This window comes from Balearica regulorum, chromosome 11, assembly GCF_011004875.1.
Source record: "Balearica regulorum gibbericeps isolate bBalReg1 chromosome 11, bBalReg1.pri, whole genome shotgun sequence".
NCBI lineage: Eukaryota > Metazoa > Chordata > Aves > Gruiformes > Gruidae > Balearica > Balearica regulorum.
This window is the reverse complement of record NC_046194.1, coordinates 21,315,349-21,342,938: the sequence shown is the minus strand read 5'-3', so window position 1 is coordinate 21,342,938 and position 27,590 is coordinate 21,315,349. Positions and strand designations below refer to the sequence as shown.

The following is a 27,590-nucleotide window of genomic DNA, read 5'->3' as shown; positions in this document are numbered from 1 at the left end:
CTGAGGCGAAAACGTTCGTTTCACCGGCGGCTAGGCGGCGGTGCCGTGCCCTGGCCCTCGACACCGCTTGGCTTTGTGGGGCTCGGGCGGGAGAGCTGGGCCGCGGGTGCCTGTGCCGAGGAGGCGGTACCTACCGCTGCCAGGGCTGCCGGCCGCCCCAGCTCCGCGGCTTCACCGTGGCGGAGCGGAGCGGGCCGGGGCGGATGGCGGCAGCGCCGCTTCCCTCCGCCGTGGCGCCGTCACGTGGCCCGCGGCGCCACCGTACGCCCCGGTCGTGTCACGTGAGCGGGAGGGCGGGCGAGGACAGGCGCCAGCCGGTGACGTGACGGCGCGCGGGGCGGGGCGATTGCGTGGGGCAAAGTGCCAGGCGCGACCCCGGGCCGGGAGCGGCAGCCTGCGCCGACCGGAGTCTCCGGTGAGTGCGGGGCCGCTCCGCCGCGGCACGGCTCGGTTGTGCCCCCCCCCCCCCCCCGCCGGGAGGGACTTCCTCCTCCCTCTCGATCGCGGGGCAGGCGGAACCGGTACGCTGTTGCTTCGGGGCTGTCCCCAGCTGCCTCTGCCCAGCGCCGGAGGAGCTGTTGTCACGGCGTCCCGGGCTGACGGGAGGGGGGTTGCGGTGGCGGCGGCCCGCCTGTGGCTGTGGGGAGCGGGCTTTGCCCGGCGCTTCCCGCGGGAGCCGTGACGCCGGGCTGCGCTACGTGTCCCCTCAGGGTGGTGGGGAGGAGGAGGAGGAGGAGGTCCCGCCGCGCCCCTGCCTGAGGCGCAGGGCGGGAACGGGCTGTCCCTCAGGGCCCCGCGGCCGGAGGAGGGTCCGAGCCCGAAAATAGCAGCTTCGGTTCGGCCGCGGGTTTCTCCAGCCACGTCCGGGCGGTCCGCTGTGGAGGTCTGTCGCTTCGGAGGGGCGAGGAAGCGCGGTGAGGTTCCCCCGCGGCTGGAAGGCAAACCGTGCCGTGTCCCGCGTGGGCTCGGGGGGTGCGGGCAGCGGGTGAGTAGGGGGGTGACTCGGCGTTTCAGAAACAGGCCGACCTCAGGAGAGCTCTGGATCCTAAACACGGCTCTGGATCCGAAATGGTATTTCCTGCTCAACCGCTTCGCTCTGTGCAAACCGCTCCTGCCTTCGGGTTGTTTTTTATTCCAGTGCTAGGGAAAGGCAGCTGGTAGGGAGTCACATCAACACTCCTGTGGTTTCTTTGGGATACAGCCAATGCCAACGGGTTGAGTAGTATCAGGCGGGGAGCCGAAAGGAAGCGTAATAGGTTGCTCTTATCAGTGGACATCCACATTTGATATCACATGTCTTCTTGGTGTACAGTAAGTGTGTGCTCACTGATGGACTTGAAAAAGTGCGTCTTCTACCGCTGGCAGTCTTCAGAGAAAGACTTGTAATGGATTGGAATGCACAAGTCGCTGAGCCTCTTCTCCAAGGTCCTTTTTTTTTTTTCCAAATCTGAGCTGCTTAACCTGTACCTCTGAAACATCTTACTTAGCGTTTTGCATTGTGATGGCAACACTCTGTGCACAAGTACATTTTCCCAATGTTTTCATTAAAAACATGATGTAAATATTCTGAAAAAGAGCAAATAGTTCTTTATGGTGTTTTGGGGTAAAATCTTACTAAAATGAGCAAAAGCAAACTCAGCTTAATTATTGCTTCTCTATATCAATGTTCTGGAAATTGCATGTAATTATTATTAAAATTCTTTAAAATCTTTTATGCAGTCACCAAAGATTGCATTTCTGTACTTCAATGCTTGTTAAATTGTATTTGTGGATCTAAATAGACAACTTTTCTATTTGGTAATGTGGAAGTTAGTTGTGTATATTACAATGCAGTGTGTGAGCACAAACGCAGTTTATTTAGAAATTAATAATTATAGCATATTTTCTTGTAGAGAAAAGACCTGAAGCTTTTTTCTTTCCCAGGTGGCAAACTGGAAAGTAAAAGCTAGCATTACATGTCCTTTACTGGTTTATTCTTCTTATTTTCACTTGTATAATGCATTCTACATTGTTCTGCCTTGTATTTTGAGAGTAAGCTCAAGAATGAGGAGCCTCAGTTGGTCTTGGTATGCTCAGATAACAAGGGTTTATAAATTGTATTCTGTTCTTAATATTTGCTATGATTCTTTCAGGGGAACGTTCATGTTCTCCAAAAATCCGACTTAAAGAGGTAGTGGAAGGACACAAACAAGTAAAAAGATTTGCTAAGAATTTGTCTCAAGTATTCTAAAACTCTTGTTAGAAGTGAAGTAAAATGTTTTCAATGTGTACTTTTTTTTTCATCCAGCTTCTATAGAAATAAAGTTCCTCAGAGCAATTTCATAGTTTGCTGACCAAGCAAGACTCGTTAAAGTCTTGAGCAACGTGCATTACAGCCTATGTAGTGTCACGTAGCTGTCTGTGACATTTATTATAGATGTGCTGTTTCTCCCTCAATGATTAAGCCTCATATCTCTAGTCATATTTTAAAATGTATCTGTTTGCCCATGAACGTAATAAAACCTCATTCTTTTGTATTGGACCAGATCTCCTGTAAGCAATTCTCCAGCACTTTTATAAGCCCAAGGATGAGATGATACAGCGTTTTCCTTTCATGCTGTCCTTTGCTCTCTTTCGTAGGTCTTTGCAGACTTTAGGGACAGGTACATTTTTTCCATTTAATGTAATTAGTAATTTATTTTTCTGCTGCCATAAAGAAAGCAAGCTATAAAATAGGACTCAGCCATTTAGAAATTTAATAAAGTCCGAAGGATGTAGTTAAATCTGACAGGTTCTGTTTCTGGCATTTGTATGGTTTTGATTTTTGTTTGTTTGTTTTGCCTAGCTTTGACCTCTTAGTTTCAGCAGCTATACATTCAAGATAATTATATATAGAAAACGTTGGTGAAAACTGAAGTTGTACTTGGCCAGAAACAATGTGTGCTTCTCTGTTATGTATCCTTACTGATCCTACATCAGGCACAAAGCGTGTTTGTGGTGCACAATACTTTGTTACACTGTGATGCCTGGGTTAGCTCGGATACCAGAAGTACTAACGTGTTTTTTGTGGAGTAAAGTGAGAGTCTGGGTTTTTACCAGTGTTGTAACTTCCTCTTAGCATTGCTCATATTGTTTTATTATATTATCATTTTTTCCTTTTTTTTTAATAGTGTGAGGTTGTCAATGACTTCACTTTGACTTGATCAAACTTTGTCTTGCTTCAGATATTTCACTTACAAGGACTGCTGTTAGCACATTAAAAAAAAAAAAAATAGATGAGAGATGATTCCGGGTTTCTCAGTCACCTTGTTCTTGATCACTGTTTAATTTTCCTTTCCATGGGAAGAAATTGCTGTTGGAAGTAGAAATTGTGTCTCTTTCTGTTGCTTCATTCTGTTAATAGAAACACCAGTTGACTTTCTTCAAGAAAATGAGATGTTTGGATTTTAACTTGCACTCAGGCAACCCAAGTGTTAAGCCTTAACACTGTACCTGAAAAACCCTGTACAAGGACTTATGCTTATTCCTAAATACTGTTTTGGTTTTAATTATCCTTTGTACGCCTCCTGTCCTGTCACCGAGCGTTGCTCCTCCACAAGTAGCCTGCCGTGTCTGGTTCTGCACTATTGCAGAGCCAGATTATTTCTAGGGCTCTGTTGCTTCATTGATGGTGTTAATATACAAAAAGGAAGTACTACTGTCTTGTGTATTGCAAAACATAGGTGAAAGTAATGAAGGAGAATAGAAAATGGGAGTTTCTAAAGGTATTAAGCAGTAAATAGTATAGTAGAGAATACAAAAAGCTTTTACAAAGTTTGTTCAAAGCCAAGGCTCTCTGTAAGATGAAGCTGCTTTAGATGATATTCCAAACCAGCAGTAAAATTGAAGCCTTTTGGTTTCTTGTATTCTATATACATAGCTGTTAGATTAAATGCGGGGAGGGGCTTCCATTTGTTTGCATTGTCAAATCCTAAAATTCTTTACTAATTGATGATGAAGGTGTTTTATAGATGGAGCAGTGCATTGGTTAAGAAAAAAACCACTGTTCTTCTGTAAAATAATGTGTAATCCATATTTTAGTTGACATCTCAGCAGAATATATCCATGATAACTTTGAATTACAAGTTGTTAGTAGTCATTTGCCTTGCAGTCAGTGGTAATAATTGAGATCTTCAATGTCAGCTTATAAAATATATGTTGTCACCTAGAAAGCTTTTTAGATATCACAGAAGTTTTAGATTTGTTAATTGTTCCAGCTGCATCCTGCCACTGTCACTTGTACAGTGAGATTCTCTTTTGAGCTAATGCATATATACACACACATGTGTATATATGCATTGTTTTATTTATATATCTTTATTTTAAAAATGGGGGGAGAAAACAGGTATATAGTGATGGATGGCAAATGAGGAAGCAGGGTGTTCCAAGTTCAAGCATTGCTGTACTATACACAGATTGCTGCACAGCCTCATGCAGATCTTTTGACTTCTGCATCCATTTTCATGTGAACTTGCTAAAATATGAGCACATATAAGGAGATGTAGGATTAAATTGTCAATATTTGTACACCTCTTCTGTGCATCTAGTCATAATTTATTGATGTAACATTTTTCAGACTGCTTAGTCATGAGTTTTTCTTAGTTTTAATGTTGTCGGAAGGAGGAAATTAAGACAAAAATAGTTCAGGTTTCAGCCAAAGTATTTCTACCAGGAAGCACTCATAAGGAAGTGGGAGTGTTGGAAATGAAACAGAATATAACAAGGCAGAATACTGTCTCAGATGTAAGCATGTGTTAGCTTTTAAATTGTTGTGCTGGGCATTTGGTAAGGGGAGGAACAAGGATGTGTGTGTACTTACATTCACTATGTATTAATCCTATACTTTCTTTTGAGAACAAGATCTCTTTAAAGCGTCAGGAGCACTGGAAATCCAGAAAATTTGGTCTTTAGAAATCTCAGTAAGGCTGTACAGAAAGCTGAGATTGTGAATGTGCTGTTTTTCTATTCAATGTCGGTAGTATAATGTAGCTGATGTGAGGAGACAGTATTGCTTACAAATGTCTCATTTTCTACCTTTAGATTTGGACACATCTCATTTTTTAGAGAACAGCCTGTTTTTAAAAATGCTATGAAAACTGTTAGCAACTTGCAATGAAGCAAATAAAAATCTTTGTTTGTCATCTTCCCCACCAGCTGTTAATGATGTATATATCATATAGATCCGGTAGCATTTCCTAATTAAAAGTTGGAGAACAAAAAGAAGAGACAGTTTGATCCAACACACAAATTCTATGATGGAGGTTATGGATTCAATCCTAGTACTCTGGGGCCTTGAGGGGTAAAAAAATAAAACAATTTTTCTCTTATGCCTTTTTGCTTTTGGCATGTTTGAATTACAATCTGTTCCAGAAAGGATTTTCTCTATTGTGTTTATACAGTGCCTAATGCCATGGGGCCCTGATCGGCTGGTCCTAGGAGAGCAGCCTTTAAGAAAACCTCATCAGCCAACAAAAAACAACTTCTTGGTTGCTTTTGATCTATTATTTAAATCCAAATAGTAGATGATGTGTTTATTTTCAAGGAAAGAGTGTGTGTGTGTACACTTGAAAACAGGTTGTTCTATTGACATGATAGGATTCTAATATGCTTTGTAAGTGGTCCTGAATTACTGCAATCAGAGTATTTTCTTCCACTTCTGTAAATATCATCCATCATATTTGAAGTCACTTTACACACTTATAGTTAATTAGGCCGCTAAGGCAGAATAGCTCTAATAATTCCTATTTCTCTTTCCACATGCTACCTTTAAGTAGGAAAGCGTGAGGCCATGTGAAAAATCGTGGAAGTGATTATATGTGAAATGAACAGCATAAGAGCAAGGAAACAAAGAGAATGGAGGAAATGCTTTGTCCATAACAAACTATAATAATAGATGTTTAAAAAAAAAACAACAACATTATTTTTACATATATAAGCAGTCAATTTTTTTAATGCGTTGGTGGGCATTCAGGAGCAGCGCTGATGGCTGCTATAATCACTGTAGTAGTACTCGTTCACCATATGACCTGAGTGGCCGTTTGACGTATGACTTACAGAAAAGACTTTAACAGTGTATACTTGTTTCTTGTAATAATGGATGTTCTTGTACTGTAGCTTGAGTCTCTCAAACCAAAGAACAGGCAAGACAGCAGCTTAGCAGACTTTCTCAGGCTGGCATAGAGCTGTACCCCAACTCTCATCCAAGGCAGTATCTTACCAATCTTTGATTATTTTAGACAGCAGCTCACAGCCAAACTATTTTTTTCCTTTGTACTTTTTTTTCCCCCAAAATACAGTAATAGTGCAGTTGTCAGGGCAGTTCAAGTTGATCATGTATCTGAAATGCTTTTAAATTCACTTCTGTGTAAACCTTACTAGAGGACAGGTTGACTCTATGACAGACTTTTGTGGCTCATTTTAGTGAGTTCTATGTGTCTGGTTGTGCTCACAGAAACATTCTAAGTCCAGTACTTTTTGAAACTTTATTTCTACTTCAGCCATGTGGGAATATTCATTGCTTCCTGACTGTGGAGTTACAATTATGTCTTTGTTTGCTCTCTATGGACTGAGCATTCCTTATGGAAGAACTGAGGTACTCAGTAAAGATCGTATTTCAGTATGATGACATGAAAGCATGGGTAGCTTTAGAGTGTTTTTAAAAATATCTTGTGCCTTGGAGTGTGCAGATGAGCCTGAGAAAGGACCTGCTGAATGAAATTGGCTTAAAATATGCTCTTCTGCTGATTCATAATTCTTTTGTGTGTCAGGTGACAGTCCTATATTTCTGTAATGTGTGAATATTTACATACAAGTATTTGTGTGGGGGTTTCTAGTAACTCAGATCTTGTAAGCATAGGTGAGAAGTGAGATCTGTAATAACTCTTGAGGTAGAGTTGTCTTATTTCTGCTCTTAGCAGGGATGCATTATTGTTTTCTACTGACTATAGCATAATATGATGCCTTTTTTAGTAATAATAACTTACTGTTTTATCTTCTGAGGGAGCAGCACTCGGTAGTACAGGCAGTGCGAGCATTAATGCTATTTTCTTGGCCAGTCTTAGCGATAATCAAAGCTCTCGTTGCCTGAGGCCCTGCTTTGTGGGAGCTCTTTCCTCTGTTTCCTGGCAGAGACCACATCGTGCTGCAGTGGCTTATGTGAACCCACATCTGCACCCACATGCAGGGCGAGAGCAGGAGGCAGCTTTTGATTCTGATCCCGCAGCCACCGACAGTCTCGAGCTGTGCTTGCAGCCCTTACACTTCCTAACTTCACCCGTGACTGGGATGGAAGGCTGAAGCATTAGTGCTTTATGATACATCCAGAGTAAATACTCGATGCCTTCCAGGAGAGTCAGATATCGCAGGCTGTTCAAGGTTCTGATCAGATTTAAATGTCTACTGGAGTGCTGCTCAGCCTCTCCACAGGTGTCAGTGAAAAAGGTTCCTACGTTGTTACGTACAGGTGTTCAAAGTCCTTATGGCTGCCAGGTTTCCTTTATGCCTGGCTGAATGTTCCTGTCCATTAGCTGTGATTATCATTAATGTGCTCTAATTCTTGGTTTGTCCAGTCATTTACTATGTGGTTCTTCAACAAAACTCTTACTGCCTCTCAGAATGCGAAGGTTCGTGTCACAGTTTAGATGAATTTACCTGGTCATTTGAGGATTTTAGGAGATGCATTAGGAAAATAAAACTTTAAAATCAAGTTCTTGGACTGTCTTTCATGTTTTAACTTTTTTTTTTTTTTACCTAGAAATTATAGTAAATTCTCCCACAGGTTAGTGGCTGACAGAAATTTGCAATGTGTTCCTGGCTTTTAATACAAAATGCAGTTAAAGGAAAAATACGTGTTTCATCTGTTGGGTAACTTCACTAATTCAGAGGTTTATACTGTCTTTGCTTCTTGTTGATTAAGTTTCAGCATTTAGTTTTGTGCATCACTGAGCTAAACCTGTTTCTATGATGAAACATCCTTGTATTCTAATGTGGTTTGTAGTATGTCCGAAAGTGAAAACAGAAACTTTCAGACCTTCTATAACAGGGAATGGTTCTGAAATGTCACCAAGGAACAAGAAAATTGATTTTATTAAACATTGTTAATACTTAATGTAATTTAATTTTCCAAGATAAGTCCCCAGGGTAAAAAAAAAAAGGGGAGTTAAGCATGTGCTTAACTTAGCTGTTCAGTTAATTGTCAAAATTTGCTGTTGCTTCTGCTGCAGCCAAACATTAAGCAGTTGACTGTGATCATTTTCCTGGTCACTAACCTCCATCATTGGAAAACATAATGCAAATTTTCAAAAGGTTAAAAAAAAGTATCTGGAAATCACTTCTTTTGCCCTCTTTCCCCCCCTGTTACTTAACAGTTTATGCATTGGACAAAATAAGTCCTTTTCATTAGCCGTTATTTCTACAAATACATTTAATTTAGGTTCAGTCACTTTTTTCTGGGCTTGTTTTTATGAGCAAAAATAATAACGATAATGTTCGGAGGAGCAGAAATTAGACTTTTCTGAATGAGATGTGGAAAAATCTTTATTTGCTTCCTAGGGCTAATTTCAATATCACTTGTTTTTGCTAGCATAGGATAATATGATATATAAGTGTGGAAAACCATGATCATCACCTGTACCGCTGTGGCTTACATGCTGGCATCTATTGTAGCGTTCTAAGAGCTCGTGTCTCTCTCTCTCACTTTTTTTCTCCCAGCTTGCTGCATGCAATTAAATGATCTCGATTGTAAAACAAATAATAAATGTCTGAACGCTTTCCCTTTTTGAAAATTCAGAGGAATAAATACCTGAAGTTCTCCTTCCTGCACTGATTCTGACATCTACTAGAGTTACGTGTGACCAAGTACGTCATCTGTTAAATTCCTGTTGTGATTTCAGTCTTTGTGAAATGATTTAAGAATCAAGCCTTAATTGTTTTTGGCCAACAGCAATGAGATGACTTGAGTAGAGTTTCACAATGGAGGCAAAATCCGTAGTCATTGGTGTGGAGGGGATGACATGCAATTCCTGCGTTCAAACCATTGAACAGCATGTCAGGAAGATGAATGGTATCCATAACGTTAAAGTAAGTAACACCATCACTATTTCTTACAAAGCTTTGTTCTTATACGGGAAACCATGATAAACTATGCACCAAGGGAGGAAAGTATGTGCAAAAGAGTATATTCTGTATGTTTCATGGGAAGCTGGTGTTAGAAGTAGTTTTAGTGTATTTCTGTGCTTGCAGTAGTAGCAGGTAGTCCAGGTGACAAAGGAAACTCTTGCTAACTCTTTCAAGCATTAGAAGTTTCCTTTCCTGTACTGTCCATGAGGAAATGAGAGAAGGAGCAGCAGAACTGTAGTCTCGGACTGTTTACAGAGCTGCTTGGTTTACCCTTAATCCAGGCTTCCTTCATCTGACTTGATTTTATCTTTTTTTTTTTTTTTCCTTAGCTCAGAGGAGACATCAATATTTCATTAGTATTTTATCTATCATGGGCAAAATATTGTACTGTAGAGTATTTCAGGGTGAGCGGATTATTCCTACACAATACATGATTTTATGGTAGCATTAATAATGGAAACAATTTAAAAGCTGGAAGATTCCTATTAGTTTTATGACCTAATTTGTGCTGGAAAGAACAGTCCTAACAGTAGCAGCAGCAGCAGCAAATTGCAATGTTTAATTACTAATATCTAGGTTCTGAAATCATGCTGTAACATTCCATAGTGGTTCGTTTTACTCTAAAGCAAATGCTGTCTTCCTGGTTTCGTCAAAAGGTAATTTCTATTTTAATGGATATGTTTTAAATGAACACTTTCCTTCCCACAATAGGGTACACTGTGATTGTTACCTGTAGCTGATTTTGAAGGGCTCATTTTAGTGCACCATTCTGTACAAAGGCAAATGATGTACCGCTAAGTACAGTTTCCTTTTGCCTGAAGTAGGCGTTCGTGTATGCACACAGAAATTTTGGCGAATGGCACCAATTTTTACAAGACGCATCATTTTTCATCTTTCTTCAAACTTAATGGAGCTTTAACGTGATACAAGTCTATGATCTGACACCAGAACCTTGGAGCAGTGAACAGACCGTTTTAGAAATAGGGATATAACCGTGATTAACATCTGTGGCACGGTATGGTTAGATAAATCACTAGGTATCTGCAAGCGTGAAGTCACATGAAGGCTAAAAGCAGCCTGTAAAATAATACCCCCAAATAATCTGACTTCAGAATCCTCCCTTTCTCCCTTATTCTGGCAAAAGATTTAATCTCATCAACCTTGCCTTTTTATTGTTTCAGCTAATTTCTGAGAATATACAGATGACTTGAGATAGCACAAGGAGGAGAGGTTCGTACTTGATTGAAGACAGTGTGCATCCCATAGTGTCTTTTACATAAGGAATGAAGCAGTTTTTTAAAAGGACAGTATTGAGTTTTATATATTTAGGTTTTAAGGTAAATACCTTATCCCTACACTGTATCTAAAACTACTCTTGGCCAGAAAATGTATTACAAAAACTTAGTCTGAGTAGAACAGGACTATAAGAAACTTTAAGAGGTCATATTTAGTAATTACTTTCATTACAGCATCAGAACTTCAATTAGCCAGATCATTTGTTTCAGACAAATCTCAGAATAGTAAAACAAGGTTTTGTTCAGTGATTATGAATTAAGGCAGCAAGGGGGATGAATGTTAGATGGCTAATACAGACACACAGAGCTGCATTTAGGTTATTTTGCCTCCAGCTGCAATGACACCACTAAATGTCCACGTTGCTAATTCTGCTAAGGCCCATAATTGGGACAAAAATGAAGAAAGGTGGTTCTTAAAATGATTTAACTGGTCTAATTTAATCATGACTGTGGTCTTTAGGTTGTACCTGTGCCCAGAGGAAAGATAGAATTGAATGATAATGTGTTGGGCCTCTGGCAGGCATCAGCTCTCACTTTTGGAAACTGCAATAATTGTGTTTGATATCAGTTGGGAACAAATTAAATTGAGGCTATTTGTACCATGTACTTGTGAAAGGTTAGTACCAAATCAGGACGTCTCTGGATCTCCAAAATGTACAGAGAGGAAAAACAGCTGCTTTAATGTTTGTCATATATCAAATATATCAAACTGAATTTTGTTCTGTGAAGTCTGATGCACTTTATTGCTCAGAGCAAGTTAACAGCCTGTGCCTAAGAAGCCTACAAATACTGGACTCCTTTCACTGCTACTTAAATCTGTGGGTTTTTTCAAAGAGTGTTTTCTTCCATCCTTGTAGCCTAAGGGTAATTACTCCTAACTGCAGAATTGTACATGTGATTAGAATTTTTTCTGTGGGCTGTTTTGCTTTTGGGATTGAATTGGGTTACTCATCATAATTCAAGAGGGTTTGGCTCTGGCTGTTTCATTAAATGCATTGATGCTGTCTGGATGTCAGAAGTAAAAGTGACCAGACAGACTTGTAAAGGATTCTGAAACTGGTGAGGAAAAAAAGAATCTCTTCTTTCTAGCCATGTTGTTGTACAGATGAGCAGAAGTTACTTTATAGTGGCTATTGATCTGGCTTTACTCTTCAAGGGGAGTAATGATGGATAAAATTATACTGGATGAGTATTACTAATATACACAAGTAAAAGTTATTTCTAGTCTCATGCAGGGTATTAGTTCCCATCTTCTAGTATTACAGTTTGCTAAATTGTTTGTTTGTTTATTTTTTCCCTTCTAAGGTATCTCTAGAGGATAAGAATGCAGTCGTCATTTATGACTCAAAACTGCAGACTCCAGCAACGCTGCAGGAAGCAATATATGACATGGGATTTGATGCTACGTTAGCTGATTCAAACCCACAACCTGTTTTACTTGACACTATTTTTCTTACAATTCCTACTCAGTCAGCTCTAACGTCTAAACAGATTTGTAGTACGTTACTAAAGAACAAAGGTATTCTGGATGTTAAAGTGTCCTCTGATCAAAAAACTGCAGTGGTGACTTTCATTTCTTCCATTATAAATGGCAAGCAGATTATCCAGATGGTCCCAGGAGTAGATTTAAATATCTGTGCACCAGAGGTAATACCTAGAACTTGTGAAGATTCCACCTGGTCTCAAGCAAGTAACGTTGTGCTGCGCCTGAAAGTAGAAGGGATGACCTGTCATTCCTGCACCAGCACCATTGAGGGGAAGATTGGCAAATTGCAAGGAATTCAGCGGATTAAAGGTAAAACCTTAGTGCGTTTTTATGTAAATTGAAGTTGACCGTGCTGTTCTCTGATGGCGTTGTGGAGGTATCTTCAGTTTAGATTAGGTAGCTTAGTGTGACAGTTACTGTTTGCGGCACCAGGTAGTTAGTTATGTTTTTAATTCGGACTAGAAGTGAAGAGAGAGGCCCATATTATGGTGTCGCTGTTGCTGTTAAACCTGTGACAGTATTCAGTGGTTGCTTTGTATTTTGGTAGGGAGACTGGAGTAGTTGTGTTCCATAATTTTTTTACCAGTTATAGAAATCTCTAATACCAGATGTCTCTCTTTGTAATTAATATTAGTTTAAATTTTCTGTTCAATTAAAAAGTAATATTGGCATACATGTGATTATATCTAAAAGGCAATATAAAATTACCTGTATAAATAGCTTTGACATAAACGTATTGCCACAGACCTCTGATAAAAGCATAAATTTAGTAAGAAATAATAATGCCGTTTGTGAAAGTCCTGGGGAAAGAACAAAAAATTGAGGAAAAGAGGCATTGAAAATCGTTGTAGTACTAGACAAAAAATGGTTGAAGAACTAAGTTGTTTGATATTTACCAAACCGAATAAATCTCCTTTCCATTGCAGTTACATTCTGGGCATTTAAAGCATTCTTGGAAAGCTTTGACAAGATCTGTTGCTCTCAGGGCAACGTGCTGCTTATCCTTAGGGCAGTAATGCATGCTTATTTTTATTGATTAATTTTCAGTGTCCCTGGACAATCAGGAAGCTGTTGTTGTCTACCAGCCTCATCTAATTACAGCAGAAGAAATAAAACATCAAATTGAAGCTGCAGGTTTCACAGCATCTTTCAAAAAGCAGCCTAGACCCCTGAAGCTCAGCGCTATTGACCTGGAAAGGCTGAGGAATACTCAGACCAAAGGCTCTGAGACAGCACTGAAAGAAAACTCGAATGTGAACGATACGAAGACAGTTGTCTTCAGAATCGATGGCATGCACTGCAATTCATGTGTCCTCAATATTCAGAGTACCATAGCAGCACTCCCATCAGTCACAAGTATAGTTGTTTCATTAGAGAAGAAATCTGCTATTATAAACTATAACCCAAACTTAATTAGCATAGACGTACTGAGAAAAGCCATAGAGGCAGTGTCTCCAGAGACATTTAAAGTCAGCCTTCCAGATGAATATGAAAATGTAGCACTTTTCCCCACGCTGGCATCTCCACTGAAATCTCTTCGTCCACCTCTGAAGGATGCTAGCCAGCCACTTACTCAAGTTGTTGTGATAAATATTGAGGGAATGACTTGCAACTCTTGCGTGCAGTCTATTGAGGGAGTCATATCCCAAAAGGCAGGTGTAAAATCTATTCATGTCTCTCTCACAAATCGTAATGGGACTATAGAATATGATCCTCTGCAAACATGCCCAGAAGACTTGAGATCCTCAATAGAGGATATGGGATTTGATGCATCTTTATCAGGTAATGACATATTAAACTTTTAAATTTAAAATGATTGTGCAGTTCTGTGTAGGATTTGGTACCACCCAAGATGAAGTTTAGCAGTTGATACTTGGTGCTCGCCAAGAGAAGCTTTGTATCTTCATTGTCAGTGAGATAATTAGACATACGTGCACTTCCTCAAATACATCAGATTAATTAAAAATGATTGAGATACCTGGAAATATAAATATGTCAGATAAATACTTAAGTGCTCCAATTTGCTGCTGTGTAATGTTTATGGCATGTGTATGGAACTGGAGCTTTGCTGGCTGTGCAGAATATTACGGATTGCTGCGCTGAAGCTTCTTTAATAGCAAATTATCAAAGATTTGGCTTCTCTGGAGTAAGTAGTGAAGGGATATCTAACCAGGCTCAGGCGTGACTGAGGAGCGACAAGAATCTGAAGAGTGTGGAAATCAAAATGATGCTGTTGTGAGGTAACCCTGGTAGGCAGCTAAACACCACCCAGCCACTGGCTTGCTCCCCCACAATGGGATTGTGAAGAGAAGGGTAAAAGAGCGAAAACGTGTGGATTGAGGTAAAGATAGTTTAAAGCAAAAGTTGGGCATGCGAGTGAAGCAAGGAATTAATTCATTACCTCATGTTGGCATGCAACTGTTTAACCATCTGCAGGAAAGCAGGGTTTCATCATGCATAGCAGTTACTTGGGAAGACAAGCGCCACCGCTCTGAACTTCTCCCTTTTCTCCTCCTTCCCCCTGCTTCTGTTGCTGAGCATGATGTCATATAGTATGGGGATATCTCTTTGGTCAGTTGGGGTCCCCTCCCAACTTCTTGTGCTGTAAAAATCACGTATTGTGTAGGAATAATCAGTCTACTTGGTGGTGCGGCAGCATGAGAAACAGAAAAGGCTGTCGATGCTTTGTAAGTACCGCTCAGCAATAACTGAAACATCGGTGTGTTCCCAACACTGTGTGGTCACCGATCCAAAAGATAGCACCATATGAGCTACTATGAAGAAAATTAACTCTGTCCCAGCCAAAACCAGTACAGATGCTTACTGTGATGACTAGTACACTAAAAGTAGTGGGAGCAGATGGCTAGATAGGAGCATACAGGACACTTAGAAATTCAGCTTTGTGCCCCAGGTAAAGTCGCTGAGACTGTGTGTAAAACTAAGGTTGCAATGCAGAGGTTTAGCTTACAACCTACAGAAGAGGACAAAGGATGTGCAGCAGAAGAGACAAATACAATGAGGGAAGGCAAAAGGAAAAATAGTAACAAAATGGTCAGTGAGTTAATCAGTGGCCAAACCCTTTGTCTTTGTTTTCTTTTGCTTACTCTTAATTGACAGGCAGATGGATGAATCTGATTGACAAGGCATGTACAATTGTAATTTTTTGGTCTAAATTTACAGCAACGTGTATTTATAGCTGGTGTAGTACCAGCTCATACCTCATCGCGATGGCTATTCATAATGGCATCAATTGCGATCTCCTTTTCAGCAAAGGCAGAACTACCTGTGGCAATAGCTCGACCCTTGACCGAAGAGCAGCTGGAATCTCACAAAACTGAGCCTCCCCCCAAAGTGTCACCCGCCCACCTTGCTAAACAAGAGACAAAGACTATATCAAAGTGCTACATCCAAGTCACAGGAATGACGTGTGCTTCGTGTGTAGCCAACATTGAGAGAAATTTGAGAAGAGAAGACGGTAAGATACGTGTCAGTGTAATCTGTTAAATTTCTAAGTGTTTCTTTTAGAGAATCTATCTAGCTTTTGTACAGCATTTTTAATGGAGGGGTTGTCAAGAGAAGTGCTGTTGTTGGTGTGTTTCATGGGTGAGATCATTGAGTGCTCACTGTTGGTTCAGAGGATGAAAGCAATGTCGTTCTTGCCGCTTTGTGGGCATGCTGGCTAGGGACTGCCTTCGCAAAAGCAGGAGTTGGAGGGCTCCAAAGAGAATATAGGGATCAAATAGGGATCCTTTTGAAATTAAACCAAATCTTTTCTACTGGCAGGACGTGCCCAGGTGTGCAGCTTCGAGGCAGAAGCATATGTGCCTGTACTAGGAAGGGAGCTATTAGAGAGGGACAGTATTAATATGCATTAAAGAGACGTAAGTTAATTTTAGCTCTGCAAGTCAGGACAGCTATGTCTATCTTCTGTCAGTGTGATGATTATATTTGCAGGAACAAATAGTTGCATGACTATGACGTAATGAAGAGTCATTAATGTAGACTGTGTTTAATTATTGCAATGAAGATGGATGTGTTGCAAGTTAACCTAGAACTTAATTTTTTTGGTCTTAGAAAATGGATGCATCTAAATCCTTTTCGCTTGGTGTACAGTAGGATTACACTTTGTTAGATCTACCCTTTCTTATACGTGTTCTGTCTTGAAGAAAAGGCTTTTAGAAATGGTAAATGCTGATCTGAGAAATATGCAGACCTGTATTTTAGAAGAACTTCTTTTAAATAAAAACAGATCCTCTTTTCATATAGCATGGGTTGAATGTTTGTGCAACTCATGTGGAGTAATGCTTCCATCTGTCGCACCTAAACTTAGGTGCTTTTGTTGCATTGTTGGTGTATCTTCCATAAATGATGATGTTTTTCTTTACATGTACCCACAATATGGTAGCTTTCTCAATTTCAATAAATTGCTATTGTGCTGTCCTGTTACCATAAATGCAATGTTTTTCTTAAACATGATCTGCCATTCACACATTTTATTTTCCAGGAATACATTCGATACTTGTTGCCCTAATGGCAGGAAAGGCAGAAGTGAGGTATAATCCTGCTGTCATACACCCTGCAGCTATCGCAGAGCTCATACGGGAACTGGGATTTGGAGCTACCGTGATGGAAAACTGTGGTGAAGGAGATGGAATTGTGGAACTTGTGGTAAGCTAGTAATTAAAACCAACCACCCCCATCTTTATTACTCTTATCTATTGGATGTGCTTGTGTAAGTGTCCACTTTCTAAAGTGTTAATCCTATAATAGAGCTTAATTTACAAAAAATAAACTATAAGAGTACATCAGGTATGTATCACAAACTATATCTTGTCCTGCAAACTGTGCTGGCTCACTACTGCACTGAAGTCAGAGAAATATTCCTCTGTTTTTTTGATTACTCTGCCTATTGCACAATTTTTTTTTTTTTTTTTTTTTAAATTTTTGTAGCTCAATGTTCCCCAGCTCTGAGTTTGAAGAGCCAGCAGAGCTGTAGCAGAGCTTAATGGCCTTGTCTGTATGCTATGTTTCCTCTGTAGTGCTCTCTTCCTTTACTAGAGAGCTCCATCTCACCACTTCAAGCCCCAGAAATATGCAATAAGGAATTCAGGATAGTCATAAGCACTTTTCCTACTACTTTAATATGCATTTACCAAGTAATGTGTGGTTACGATAACAGGAAGGAACCTTTATTTTACAGGTGAGGGGAATGACATGTGCTTCTTGCGTACACAAAATAGAATCCACCCTCATGAAGACTAATGGTGTTTTATACTGCTCGGTAGCTCTTGCAACGAACAAAGCACACATAAAATATGATCCTGAGATTATAGGTCCTCGAGATGTTATACAAGTAATAAAGGTAAGTTTCATGAAGGCACCAAGTCTCATAAAACATCCAGTGTCTTTTGAAGAGTTACGTACCCCAGAAACAGAAGGGAAGACTATTAGAGGAAAAATTCTGTCTCTTTTCTTCCATCTTCTGTTGTCTTAGTGCAGTATTCTGCAGATAGCATGTCTGTTCTGGCTTAAAAGCAGTGCTCTATTATGACTTTGCCTAAGTTTTGAAACAGAATATTAGGAAAGCCAGGCTACGGTAGAGCTGAAGATACCAGCCAGCTATAGGTTTGCAGAAAAATAAAGCACATCCATGAGTGCTGTAGCAGGAGAGGTGTGAAGTAAGTTTCTTGGCTTTCTCCCTCAATTTCTCTACTTCTGTGCTTCAGGAATAACCATTTTGGAAAGCCACATTTTAGAATATGATTTTAGTGTTCTAGAAAGGTTGATTTCTACATCAAATTGCTTTTCTCTTTGCTAGGTAACTAAAAATAGTAACAATCATATCAGAAATGTTAATAAAGTAAATCAAATGGAAGGCTGGCACCATCAATAATCTAGCAGTAACTTCACATGAGCACAAACTGTTTAAAAACAGCTGGTTTTTTATTATTATGCTTTTTTCCTTAGGATTTAGGTTTCACTACTTCGTTAGTCAAAAAAGATAGATCAGCTAGTCATCTGGATCACAAACAGGAAATCAGACAGTAAGTATTTCTGAACGTATTTGGATTCTATAAACATTTGTGGTGATTCTTTTTTTAATCAACAGTGAAGTTATGAATATTTTTTTTTTGTGACTGTGCAGACTTGCTAGCTAAAATGTTACCCAGCACTTGACTGTAAAATAATTTTTTTTTTCTTCTTAAATCTGAGGTGGAAAAGGTCTTTTTTTGTGAGTCTCATTTTCTGTATTCCTGTCATGGGACTGATGATTTACATGATGGTTATGGACAGTCGGCTTTCAGATGCTCACGCGCATCACAACATGAGCAATGAGGAAATGGAGGCCCTTCACTCCTCTATGTTCCTGGAATACCAGCTCCTACCAGGATTGTCTGTTATGAATTTTCTGTCGTTTTTACTCTGTGTCCCTGTACAGGTAAGTGGGAATATGACAGCTCCGAGTTTGTTGGGCTTAAACACTCAAAATGCAAGGTGATGAAGGAATTAAATTTGAAAAGTGACTGTAATTATGCCGATTCAAAATGCTTTTGAGGTTGTTACATGCTTCTGTTGTTGTCAAAATAAGTGGTGCCAGCACGGGTGGGCGCAGGGAGCAGCTAGTGGAGTTGTGTGGGGGTGAGAAGACCTGAGAGTACTGGGGTAGAGATTGTAGCCCTCGGCTGGAGCTGGGATTTTGTGCAGGAAGAGATGGAGAAGGCAAATAACACAAATAAAATGGGTGTCTCCCTCTCGGATGGAAATGCTGCTGCTGTGTGTTACATATGTGTGTATAAAATACAACTGATGCTCTTATTACAGATATTTGGAGGCTGGCACTTCTATATTCAGGCATACAAAGCACTGAAGCACAAAACTGCAAATATGGACGTGCTCATTGTTTTGGCAACCTCCATTGCATTCGTCTACTCATTTGTTATTCTTCTAGTTGCAATGGCTGAGAAAGCAAAAGTAAACCCTGTAACTTTCTTTGACACACCTCCTATGCTGTTTGTGTTCATCTCGTTGGGCCGGTGGCTAGAGCATGTTGCAAAGGTAAGGAAAATAAAAGCCCGTGGTAGCTACAAGCTGCAAGACACTAAGAATCATTTCAGAATGCTGTGTACCTTTAAAAAAAAAAAAAATTCCATGAAAAAGCTTTGTTAGGTTCTTTTAACCTTCTTTGTTGTAAAATCATATTCAGTAACTGAACTAGTAAATATATGAAATGACTTAATATAAGTCTGTTTGCAGAAAGTATTTTCTTAATAGGGTAAATTGCAACATACGCAGTTGTCATTTACCCAGCAATTTTTTTCAATAGCATAGTCAGAAAAATATGAAAATTATTATTCTAGGGTAAAACATCAGAAGCACTGGCAAGACTAATTTCATTACAAGCTACTGAAGCTACTATTGTTACCTTGGGCCCTGATAACGTTCTTTTAAGGTATCTTGCTTTGTCATTTGCTTTTTCTGTTGTTTTTTTTTTTGTTGTTGTTGTTTTTTTCGTTGTTAATATGCTTAATTCAGACAAATGTTACCATTCTGTAGAACTGTGAAGCAAATAACTTCAGATTTGCCAGATATAACTGTTAAAATACAGAAAAATTAACACTGCTCTGATTTGTTTTATTGGAATCTTGCTAATTTTTGCTGTGACAAGAAAATTAGTGGATTTTCTCAACTGGAAAGTAAATAAAATTACGAACAAATAATCATAGTGCTCTTTAAAACGGCCTTTCTTCTGACAATTTTTGTATACGTTAACAATTTCAACCAAGGGGATTATGCTTTGTGTATGGTGACAACTGGTTTTGCCTGGGTAGATTCAGTTAACCATCTCTTATGAAAACCCTGTACATTGTTCTAGTGAAGAGCAAGTTGATGTCGAACTGGTTCAGCGAGGTGACATTGTCAGAGTGATCCCAGGAGGAAAATTCCCGGTGGATGGTCGTGTTATTGAAGGACACTCTATGGTAGATGAATCTCTTATCACAGGTAAGCATTTGCTTTTTGCAAAAGTAAAAATGTTTTTCTTTAAATGACTCTGAAAAAGGGACGTTGAAGCTGATGTTCCCCTCACTCTTCTGATTGTGTGTTAGGAGTTAGTAGCTATTATAATACTGCTGAAAAATAGACCTCAGTATCTGTTGTTGATCTTTCCTTAGGTGAAGCGATGCCCGTGACTAAAAAATCTGGCAATACAGTTATTGCAGGTTCTATTAATCAGAACGGATCGCTACTTATTTCAGCAACCCATGTCGGAGCTGATACAACTCTTTCCCAGATTGTTAAACTTGTGGAAGAGGCCCAGACCTCAAAGGTAGAGTATTACCAAATTAAACATTTGTATTTTGTCTTATTGGTTAGGCATCAGCATACCAAATCATTTGAAGAGTGGTTAAGGTTATTTAGATTTGAATTGCAGTTGCATAATGAAGTATCTTGCTGAATAAGGACTTTGATACAGTCTACTGTTCCAAGTTTCATCGCCTTATTAAGTAAATATGTAATTATAAAGTGTGGTATGCTGAACGTGCTGCAAACAGAAGCTGTGATTTTATCTATGTCTGAAGGCATAGAAGAGAGTGAGCATAATGTTGCTGGAGCTGACGTGTTTCTCCTTCCCAGGCTCCTATCCAGCAATTTGCAGACAAACTTAGTGGCTACTTCGTTCCTTCTATTGTGGCTGTCTCTGTGGTTACCCTTTTTGCCTGGATTATAATTGGATTTGTGGATTTTGAAATAGTAGAAAAATACTTTCTGGTAAGTAAGTCTCCTTAAACACCTTCTGAAATATTTAAAAAATAATTAACCTACAAGTCTATTAGACTGCAGCGGTTCCCTTTCTGAATTATCCTTGCAGGCAGCTGCTGCCTATAGATGATGATGATGTTATATTTTTCATATTATATATATTTTTACACTGTATCACTCCTACATTTATACTTAAAGAGAATCTGCAGTAATTAATCAACTCCTAAAAGATAGTATTAAAAAAAAGTTAATTAAAAAAATAAGTAAATACTAAACATCAAAATTTCCCAATTCCCATTCCTCTTTTTTGGGGAAAAGAAGTCCCTTGTGTCACAAGCTCCAGTTCTCCGTCTAGTTTTGTTAGCATAGCTGTGTGTGAATTCATCTTTGAAATCAGTGGAATTCATCTTCATTACAGATGCCAGAGGAGGATTAGGATCCTGACTTTAGGGCTGCTTAGATCACAGGTTTCTTGGTTCTTGACTGTTTCCGATTAGAATGTATCCGTTTCCAGGAAAGCAACCTTCATATCCTGTTTCTTTGTTATTGTGTGTATTGTGGATAGAGTATCTTTTAATACATTACAGCGTGAAAGAGTTATCATAGCATATAGTACCTTATGCAGGAAAATGTCCTATGAATCGATCTCGGGTATATGCGGTATAGAACAGAACTTAGTCATTTGCTAATTAGTCATTAATTTAGTCATTAATCTTAGCTTTTGCATCATTTGCCTGTGCTTTACTTATGAATACTTCAGCTGATACATTTGCAGAGCTTTTTAACATCAAAGGCAATGTGTAGTTGAATACGTTGTTTCTGTTCGATTTCTTCTATGACTAAACCAAACTTCTGTCACTAGGGTTACAATAAGAGCATTTCTGCAGCCGAAGTGATAATCCGCTTTGCTTTCCAAGCCTCCATCACAGTCTTGTGCATTGCGTGCCCCTGTTCTCTGGGATTAGCCACCCCGACGGCCGTGATGGTGGGTACCGGAGTAGGAGCTCAGAACGGGATACTTATCAAAGGAGGAGAGCCATTGGAGATGGCGCATAAGGTAAGGAACGTGGGTTATTCTTACAAGAACTTGAAATAAAGGCTGGTGTCGGTGGCGTATTGCTCACTGCTGCCCGAGCAGATAATTACGTGTACATCAGTATGCGTTAGGAAGTGATGCACGATCAGTACGTGTTAGTTTGGTGGCTTTCTGAGGAAGCTATATGTTAAAGCTTTGTTTGTTGAATGAAGTCGTCTTGTTTTACTGCAGGTGAAGGTGGTTGTATTTGACAAAACAGGGACTATTACTCACGGGACTCCAGAAGTGATGCAGGTGAAGTTTCTGGTGGAGAGTCACCGGCTACCGCATAATAAAATGTTGGCGATAGTGGGGACTGCAGAGAGTAATAGCGAGCACCCTCTTGGAGTAGCAATAACAAAATACTGCAAAAAGGTAAGTTTTTATACAGGAAAAGAGCAGTTTGTGTTAGGGAAAGACTACTCATAGTCTTGTGTTATTTAGGAAGTAATTGATATATTCAGCTGGGAAAGCTGAAAACTGTGGAGCCACATAAATAACTTTATACCATATTAGATGCATCAGGTACTCAAACTTACATTTTGATGATGGATTGAATATTTCTCTGCTCCTGTTAAAGTTAGTTTGACTGCACTTTATTTTGTGGGGTGGCATGGTTTTATATATTTAAAAACTTTCTTGGTTTGTGTCCTTTTTCTTTAGGAACTGGACTTGGAAACCCTTGGGACATGTACAGATTTTCAGGTAGTTCCAGGCTGCGGCATTAGTTGTAAAGTCACCAATATTGAAGCATTACTCTACAGGAAAAATAAAATGGTTGAAGAAAACAATATTAGAAATGTGACACTTGTGAAAATTGAGGAAAATACGGATGAATCAGTGCAGTCTGCTTTGATTATTGACGCTGAACTACCAAGTAAGCTGACTTTGGTTTATAGCATTAAATGGATAAGTTTTGCTTTGTGTCTTTAGAATCCTTAAGAATGAGGTCACTTTTTTCTGCCCTGGAGAACCGGGCTTCCGTCAAGGCATGTGTGAAATAGTTGGTCATTGGTTGAGTTCATGCTGACACGTCACTCGGGACATTTGATTAAATACAGTTTGCAGAATATGGGGCTGGAAAATCATATGGAAATTGTCTTTTGACTCTCTGTTTTTACTTTGCTTCATCCCAAGTTTCCATTTGCTAGCCAAAACTATGTATTTTTGCACAATTGACTGGTTTTCAATAAAAAACAGGTAACTGTTAGATCTTTCGGCTATATTGGGCCATTACATATAAATTAGGAGCACTGAGAAAGAGACTTGGTCCTTTACTGTCCTTTGACCTGTGATTCTTGGTCCACTGACATGGTAGAAGAAACGTTACTGAAGAAACGTTAGTGTCTGTTGTGTTGAGAGCACATGAAAAGATTGGTGGGGCAGAAAGTATTGAGAAAGACTTTCTGTTTGGATTCTCTGTAATGATACTCCAGTGTGTACTGGGAGAACTGGATAGGATTAGCTGGAGGGAAGATTCCTGGTTATCCATACCATGACAGGATTGTTGTATTTTCTTCCTTCAGCTACTGTGACTTCTCAGAAATACTCTGTTCTCATTGGGAACCGGGAATGGATGAATAGAAATGGCCTCCTTGTTAAAAATGAAGTGGATAAAGCCATGATGGAGCATGAGCGGAGAGGTCGCACAGCAGTTCTAGCAGCTGTCGATGGTAAGTTCAGTGCTGTCTCTTTTTATTCAGAGGTTGATTTGTCACTATTTAAATAGGAGGTAATAAGTAGTACTGTCGTAGTAGTTATACCCGAAGCAGAATAGTGGGATGAAGAGATCGTTAGCTAGTTTTATGACACTTTTGTATGAGAAAGACCTCTTCTTGCCTTTCTTAGTTGACAGGAGTTGGACATTAATGCAAAGGTTTCAAAGAGAGCAGAAGGGAAGAGAGGAGGAAGAAGGAATGCTGTTGTTGTTGGACAGTCTGTGCTTTGTATTGCCTTAAACATTGCTGCCCTGATACCTGTTCTCATTCTGCTTTTTACTGTCAATATTCCTGTTTCTGGAATTGGTCTTACTGGGAGAAAAAATTTGGTTTTTTCCCTAAAGCGATTAAGATCTTTATTACAAACGCATTCTTTCTTTCTGTTCTTTTAGGAGTGCTTTGTGGCTTGATAGCTATTGCTGATACTGTGAAACCAGAAGCTGAGCTGGCAGTCTACACTTTGAAAAGCATGGGATTAGAAGTTGTCCTAATGACTGGTGACAACAGCAAAACGGCAAGGTCTATTGCCTCGCAGGTCAGCTGCCACACGTGTTTGCAGCTTGTACAACCCCCATCCAGGAAGCGTATTGTCATGTCTATTGCTTGTGAATATTGTGAGAAATGGTCATGTAAACAAATTCAGAGTAAGGGGGGACCCAAAGAATCCTTTTTTGAATGGGAACAACATCAGGTTTGAATTCAGAGCTATTTTCATATCAATCAGATGGGTTTGGTCTTTAGCTCATGAGCAATAATGTGGGTTTCATGTTCCTAGCCACGTTATTAGAGGCAGAAGCTTCGATAGCTTATGGAGAAGCTGCAAGACAGTTTTGTGCTTTCTCTCTCTCTAGGTTGGCATCACCAAAGTGTTCGCAGAGGTTCTTCCCTCCCACAAAGTAGCCAAAGTGAAACAACTACAAGACGAAGGAAAACGGGTGGCCATGGTTGGAGATGGTATCAATGACTCCCCAGCTCTTGCTATGGCCAACGTAGGAATTGCTATTGGCACCGGCACTGATGTGGCCATTGAGGCAGCTGATGTGGTGCTCATTAAGGTAAGAAATAAGAGTGCTTCATTAAAATGAGATAAGAGGGGTTAGAAGGCCCAGGATGCCCCGAGTGATTCAGACCCTTGCTGGGGTGTACAGCCTTCATAAGCAAGGAGACCTGGAGTAGAGAAGAAATTGTCGTCTTCATGTTTGTTTAGTGTACTGGTAATTATCCTATGAAGGAAACTTCCCATTTTTCTGGGTACTACAGATTTTGGGGTAATTAAAGTTTGAGAGCGGGCAAAGGTGGAAAAAGTGACCTGACCGTTGGCAAACATCAATTCTATTTCAGTAAGGTTCCGCAGTACCTCCAACGTTATAGTCACTTCTTCCTACATACCAACACCACCTCAACCGACATTGTGGTCAGTGTCTCGAGCTGTACTGTGTGGTGCTGTGTACGGCATTTGCATTACGATGACATCTGGAATGAGATTGGTGCTGATCGTACGGGCTCTGTGCAAACAAACTAGAGCAGCTTACAGAATAGTTACTGTGTGTAGTCTGTTACATCCAGTGTATGGTAGTTAGCTTTAAAATAGGAGCATGATGACTCTACATGTATGCCTCCTTTTTCTCTCTTTGACTTCTGCAATAACAATACCTTGCAGGATGACTTGATGGATGTGGTAGCAAGTATAGATTTATCGAGGAAAACTGTGAAAAGGATCCGGATCAACTTTGTCTTTGCTCTAATTTATAATCTCATTGGAGTTCCCATAGCTGCTGGTATGTGAATGTTTCCCTGCAGTAGTAAGACTGTGCTTAGTGAGTAGAGGATTTCAGTGATGTACTATTGTGTGGAAGAGTATCCGTTTTCTTTATTTCTGACTGTCAGAAGTGCAGTGTTCTCTGCCTGGGGACGTTGCAGTGGTATATTTGTGAGCTGTCCTCCTCCCACATTGTGGCTATTATGGATATGCTCAGCGCATCAGACTAACTTGACGATAAAAGGTTTGTTGAATGAGCCCGATCCTGCGAACAAGCAGTTTACAGCAAGGCGGGCAGGACATGTCTACCTGTGAATTTCAGACTGCTTAAGTGACACATCTGGCTGTATTCACCTGTAGGTTCTGGCTGAGATAAACAAAAAATATTTAATACATAAATATTGGTGTTCCAATACTAAACTAAAATGCTATTTATTAACATACTGAAACACAATTAAAATTAGACAGTCCATGTGAAATTGTATGCATTAATACATGAATAACGCTGTGTTCTTGCTCTGAATTCAGTGCTATTTTCTTTTTCTAGGTGTCTTCCTGCCCATTGGTTTGGTGTTGCAGCCCTGGATGGGATCTGCAGCAATGGCTGCCTCCTCTGTTTCTGTTGTGCTTTCTTCTTTGATGTTAAAGATGTGAGTATGAACAATTTTGTGGCTCATAATTTGGATTTGAAGCTCAGGTCTTTCGCTTTGAGTGGCAGAAAATAAGTGTGGGACTATGACAGATTTCAAAGCTTTTTGATGAACAATTCGGACAGGTCAGTGTTCAACAGCAGTTGGTTTTGTTCTTGAGGAGTCAATTGGTCCAAAGCACTTACAACAGTAGTGTTTAGAAATGTCATTTCTAATGTGAAGAGAAATGGACAAATCAGAAGTGTGTTGAGAATGGAAAAGGCCTTAGTGGCCTTTGATTATTTGTGAGAAACCTTGTCAGGACGTGCTGGCTTCTGAACAGCGCGGCTGTAAACACCGCGCTGACACCAAGGATTGTTGCAGTAAGTAAACCATTACTACTGCCTTACTCCGCAGGTAGGAGTAGTGTAGCACTGTGGTGGCAATGGTATCTTTTGCTATTTAGTTGACACATGAGGTTTCAGAAGCAGAGTAGAAGAGTTGGTGAGTGACAGCTACAGTGGCCCGCTTTCAGGAGATCCGGTTTCCAATGGGTTTTGCAGATGCTCAGCACCACCGAAGCAGTTAAATACCGAACGATGCCTGCGTCAGCTTTACCTGTTCTTCTGGTTATATAGTAGCCTTGCAAAATGTAAAACTTCAGTCGTGTATCATCGATCGAATTAGAGATGTCATGGCACGTGCGCGATCATAGCACGTAGGCTGGTTTCTTTCTGTATTTCAGTCTATGTTACTTTGACCTGAGATGTATTGTCATCTCTTTTTCCTTCCTTAGGTACCAGAAACCAAGTTCTGAGAAACTCGAGTTCCGGGCCTGTGGCCAAATGAGGCACAAGAGCCCATCAGAAATCAGTGTCTGCGTTGGGATTGATGAGACTGGGACAGGCTCTCCTAAACTGAGCTTAATGGATCGAATCATCAATTATAGTAGAGCGTCTATAAATTCTCTCTTTTCGGACAAGCGTTCAGTGAACAGCATAGTTCTTAATGAACCAGATAAGCATTCACTTCTGGTGGCAGATTTTGGAGAAGATGATGACACAGCATTATGAAAGACTCGTCCTTCCCCTCCTGCCCCTGCTAAGCAAAGGGGAAAAAAAACCAAGCCAAACCCTGAAGCAAAATGAAAACCCAACCAAAACAGCTGTCTAAGAGTCTGTGCATGTACTGATCGTTTCTGGAGGTCTTATCAGATGTATTTCTTCTAACATAGCAAGCCAGTTTTTGCAGTGACTTTTCAGGGTCTTTTTTTTAAACTAGACTTACCAAAACCCATGGTGCAGGAGCTGTTAATGCGAGCAGGGCTGTGTTACCTTTCCATGAAGCTTGCAGCATAGCTTTTTTTTTTTTTTTTTTTTGGCAAAATGTCAAAATACAATTAAGGAAACTAAAGAACCAGAAACATTTCCCAGCCTTATAACAGGCTACTTTATGCATAGTCAAGTTTAGTACTGTGTTAAAAAATAATAAATTACTGCATCTGTGTTTGCAGATAGACGTGCCTTACTTCGAAACTTCCAGGACCCCTCTTGTTTCCGCAGCCTGCCTTCTACCAGAAATGGTTCCTCTCAAAGACCTTTTCTTTTTACAAACGTCTGGTTCTAGCTTTTCCTACTCCTCGCTTCACATCAACTCACCGCTTGTAATCTGGATTCCTGTGAGGCAGAGACAACCGAGAGGTTTTGGTTTGCTTTCTAACATCATACCCACAT

The 27,590-nt window shown here is 40.0% G+C and overlaps 1 protein-coding gene across 3 annotated transcripts; it reads left to right on the top strand.

The window, feature by feature from the left end:
* Positions 1-298: 298 nt before the first annotated feature.
* Positions 299-27,369, top strand: ATP7A (ATPase copper transporting alpha). 3 transcript variants are annotated; one of them, XM_075763661.1, is made up of 23 exons: positions 299-415; positions 8,960-9,096; positions 12,030-12,225; positions 12,964-13,698; positions 15,185-15,391; positions 16,421-16,584; positions 17,117-17,278; positions 17,884-17,960; positions 18,130-18,355; positions 18,739-18,972; positions 19,275-19,366; positions 19,790-19,917; positions 20,088-20,242; positions 20,551-20,685; positions 21,539-21,733; positions 21,944-22,126; positions 22,415-22,628; positions 23,278-23,424; positions 23,862-24,004; positions 24,321-24,524; positions 25,130-25,247; positions 25,776-25,878; positions 26,654-27,369. In XM_075763661.1, exons 2-23 carry the CDS (start codon positions 8,989-8,991, stop codon positions 26,928-26,930), a joined length of 4,203 nt encoding a protein of 1,400 aa, XP_075619776.1. In that variant the 5' UTR covers positions 299-415; positions 8,960-8,988; the 3' UTR covers positions 26,931-27,369. The 3 variants fall into 3 exon arrangements, with proteins under 3 accessions (XP_075619776.1, XP_075619774.1, XP_075619775.1); XM_075763659.1 differs by having other exon boundaries at positions 11,736-12,225; XM_075763660.1 differs by lacking the exon at positions 299-415 and adding an exon at positions 795-914 and having other exon boundaries at positions 11,736-12,225.
* Positions 27,370-27,590: the final 221 nt, after the last annotated feature.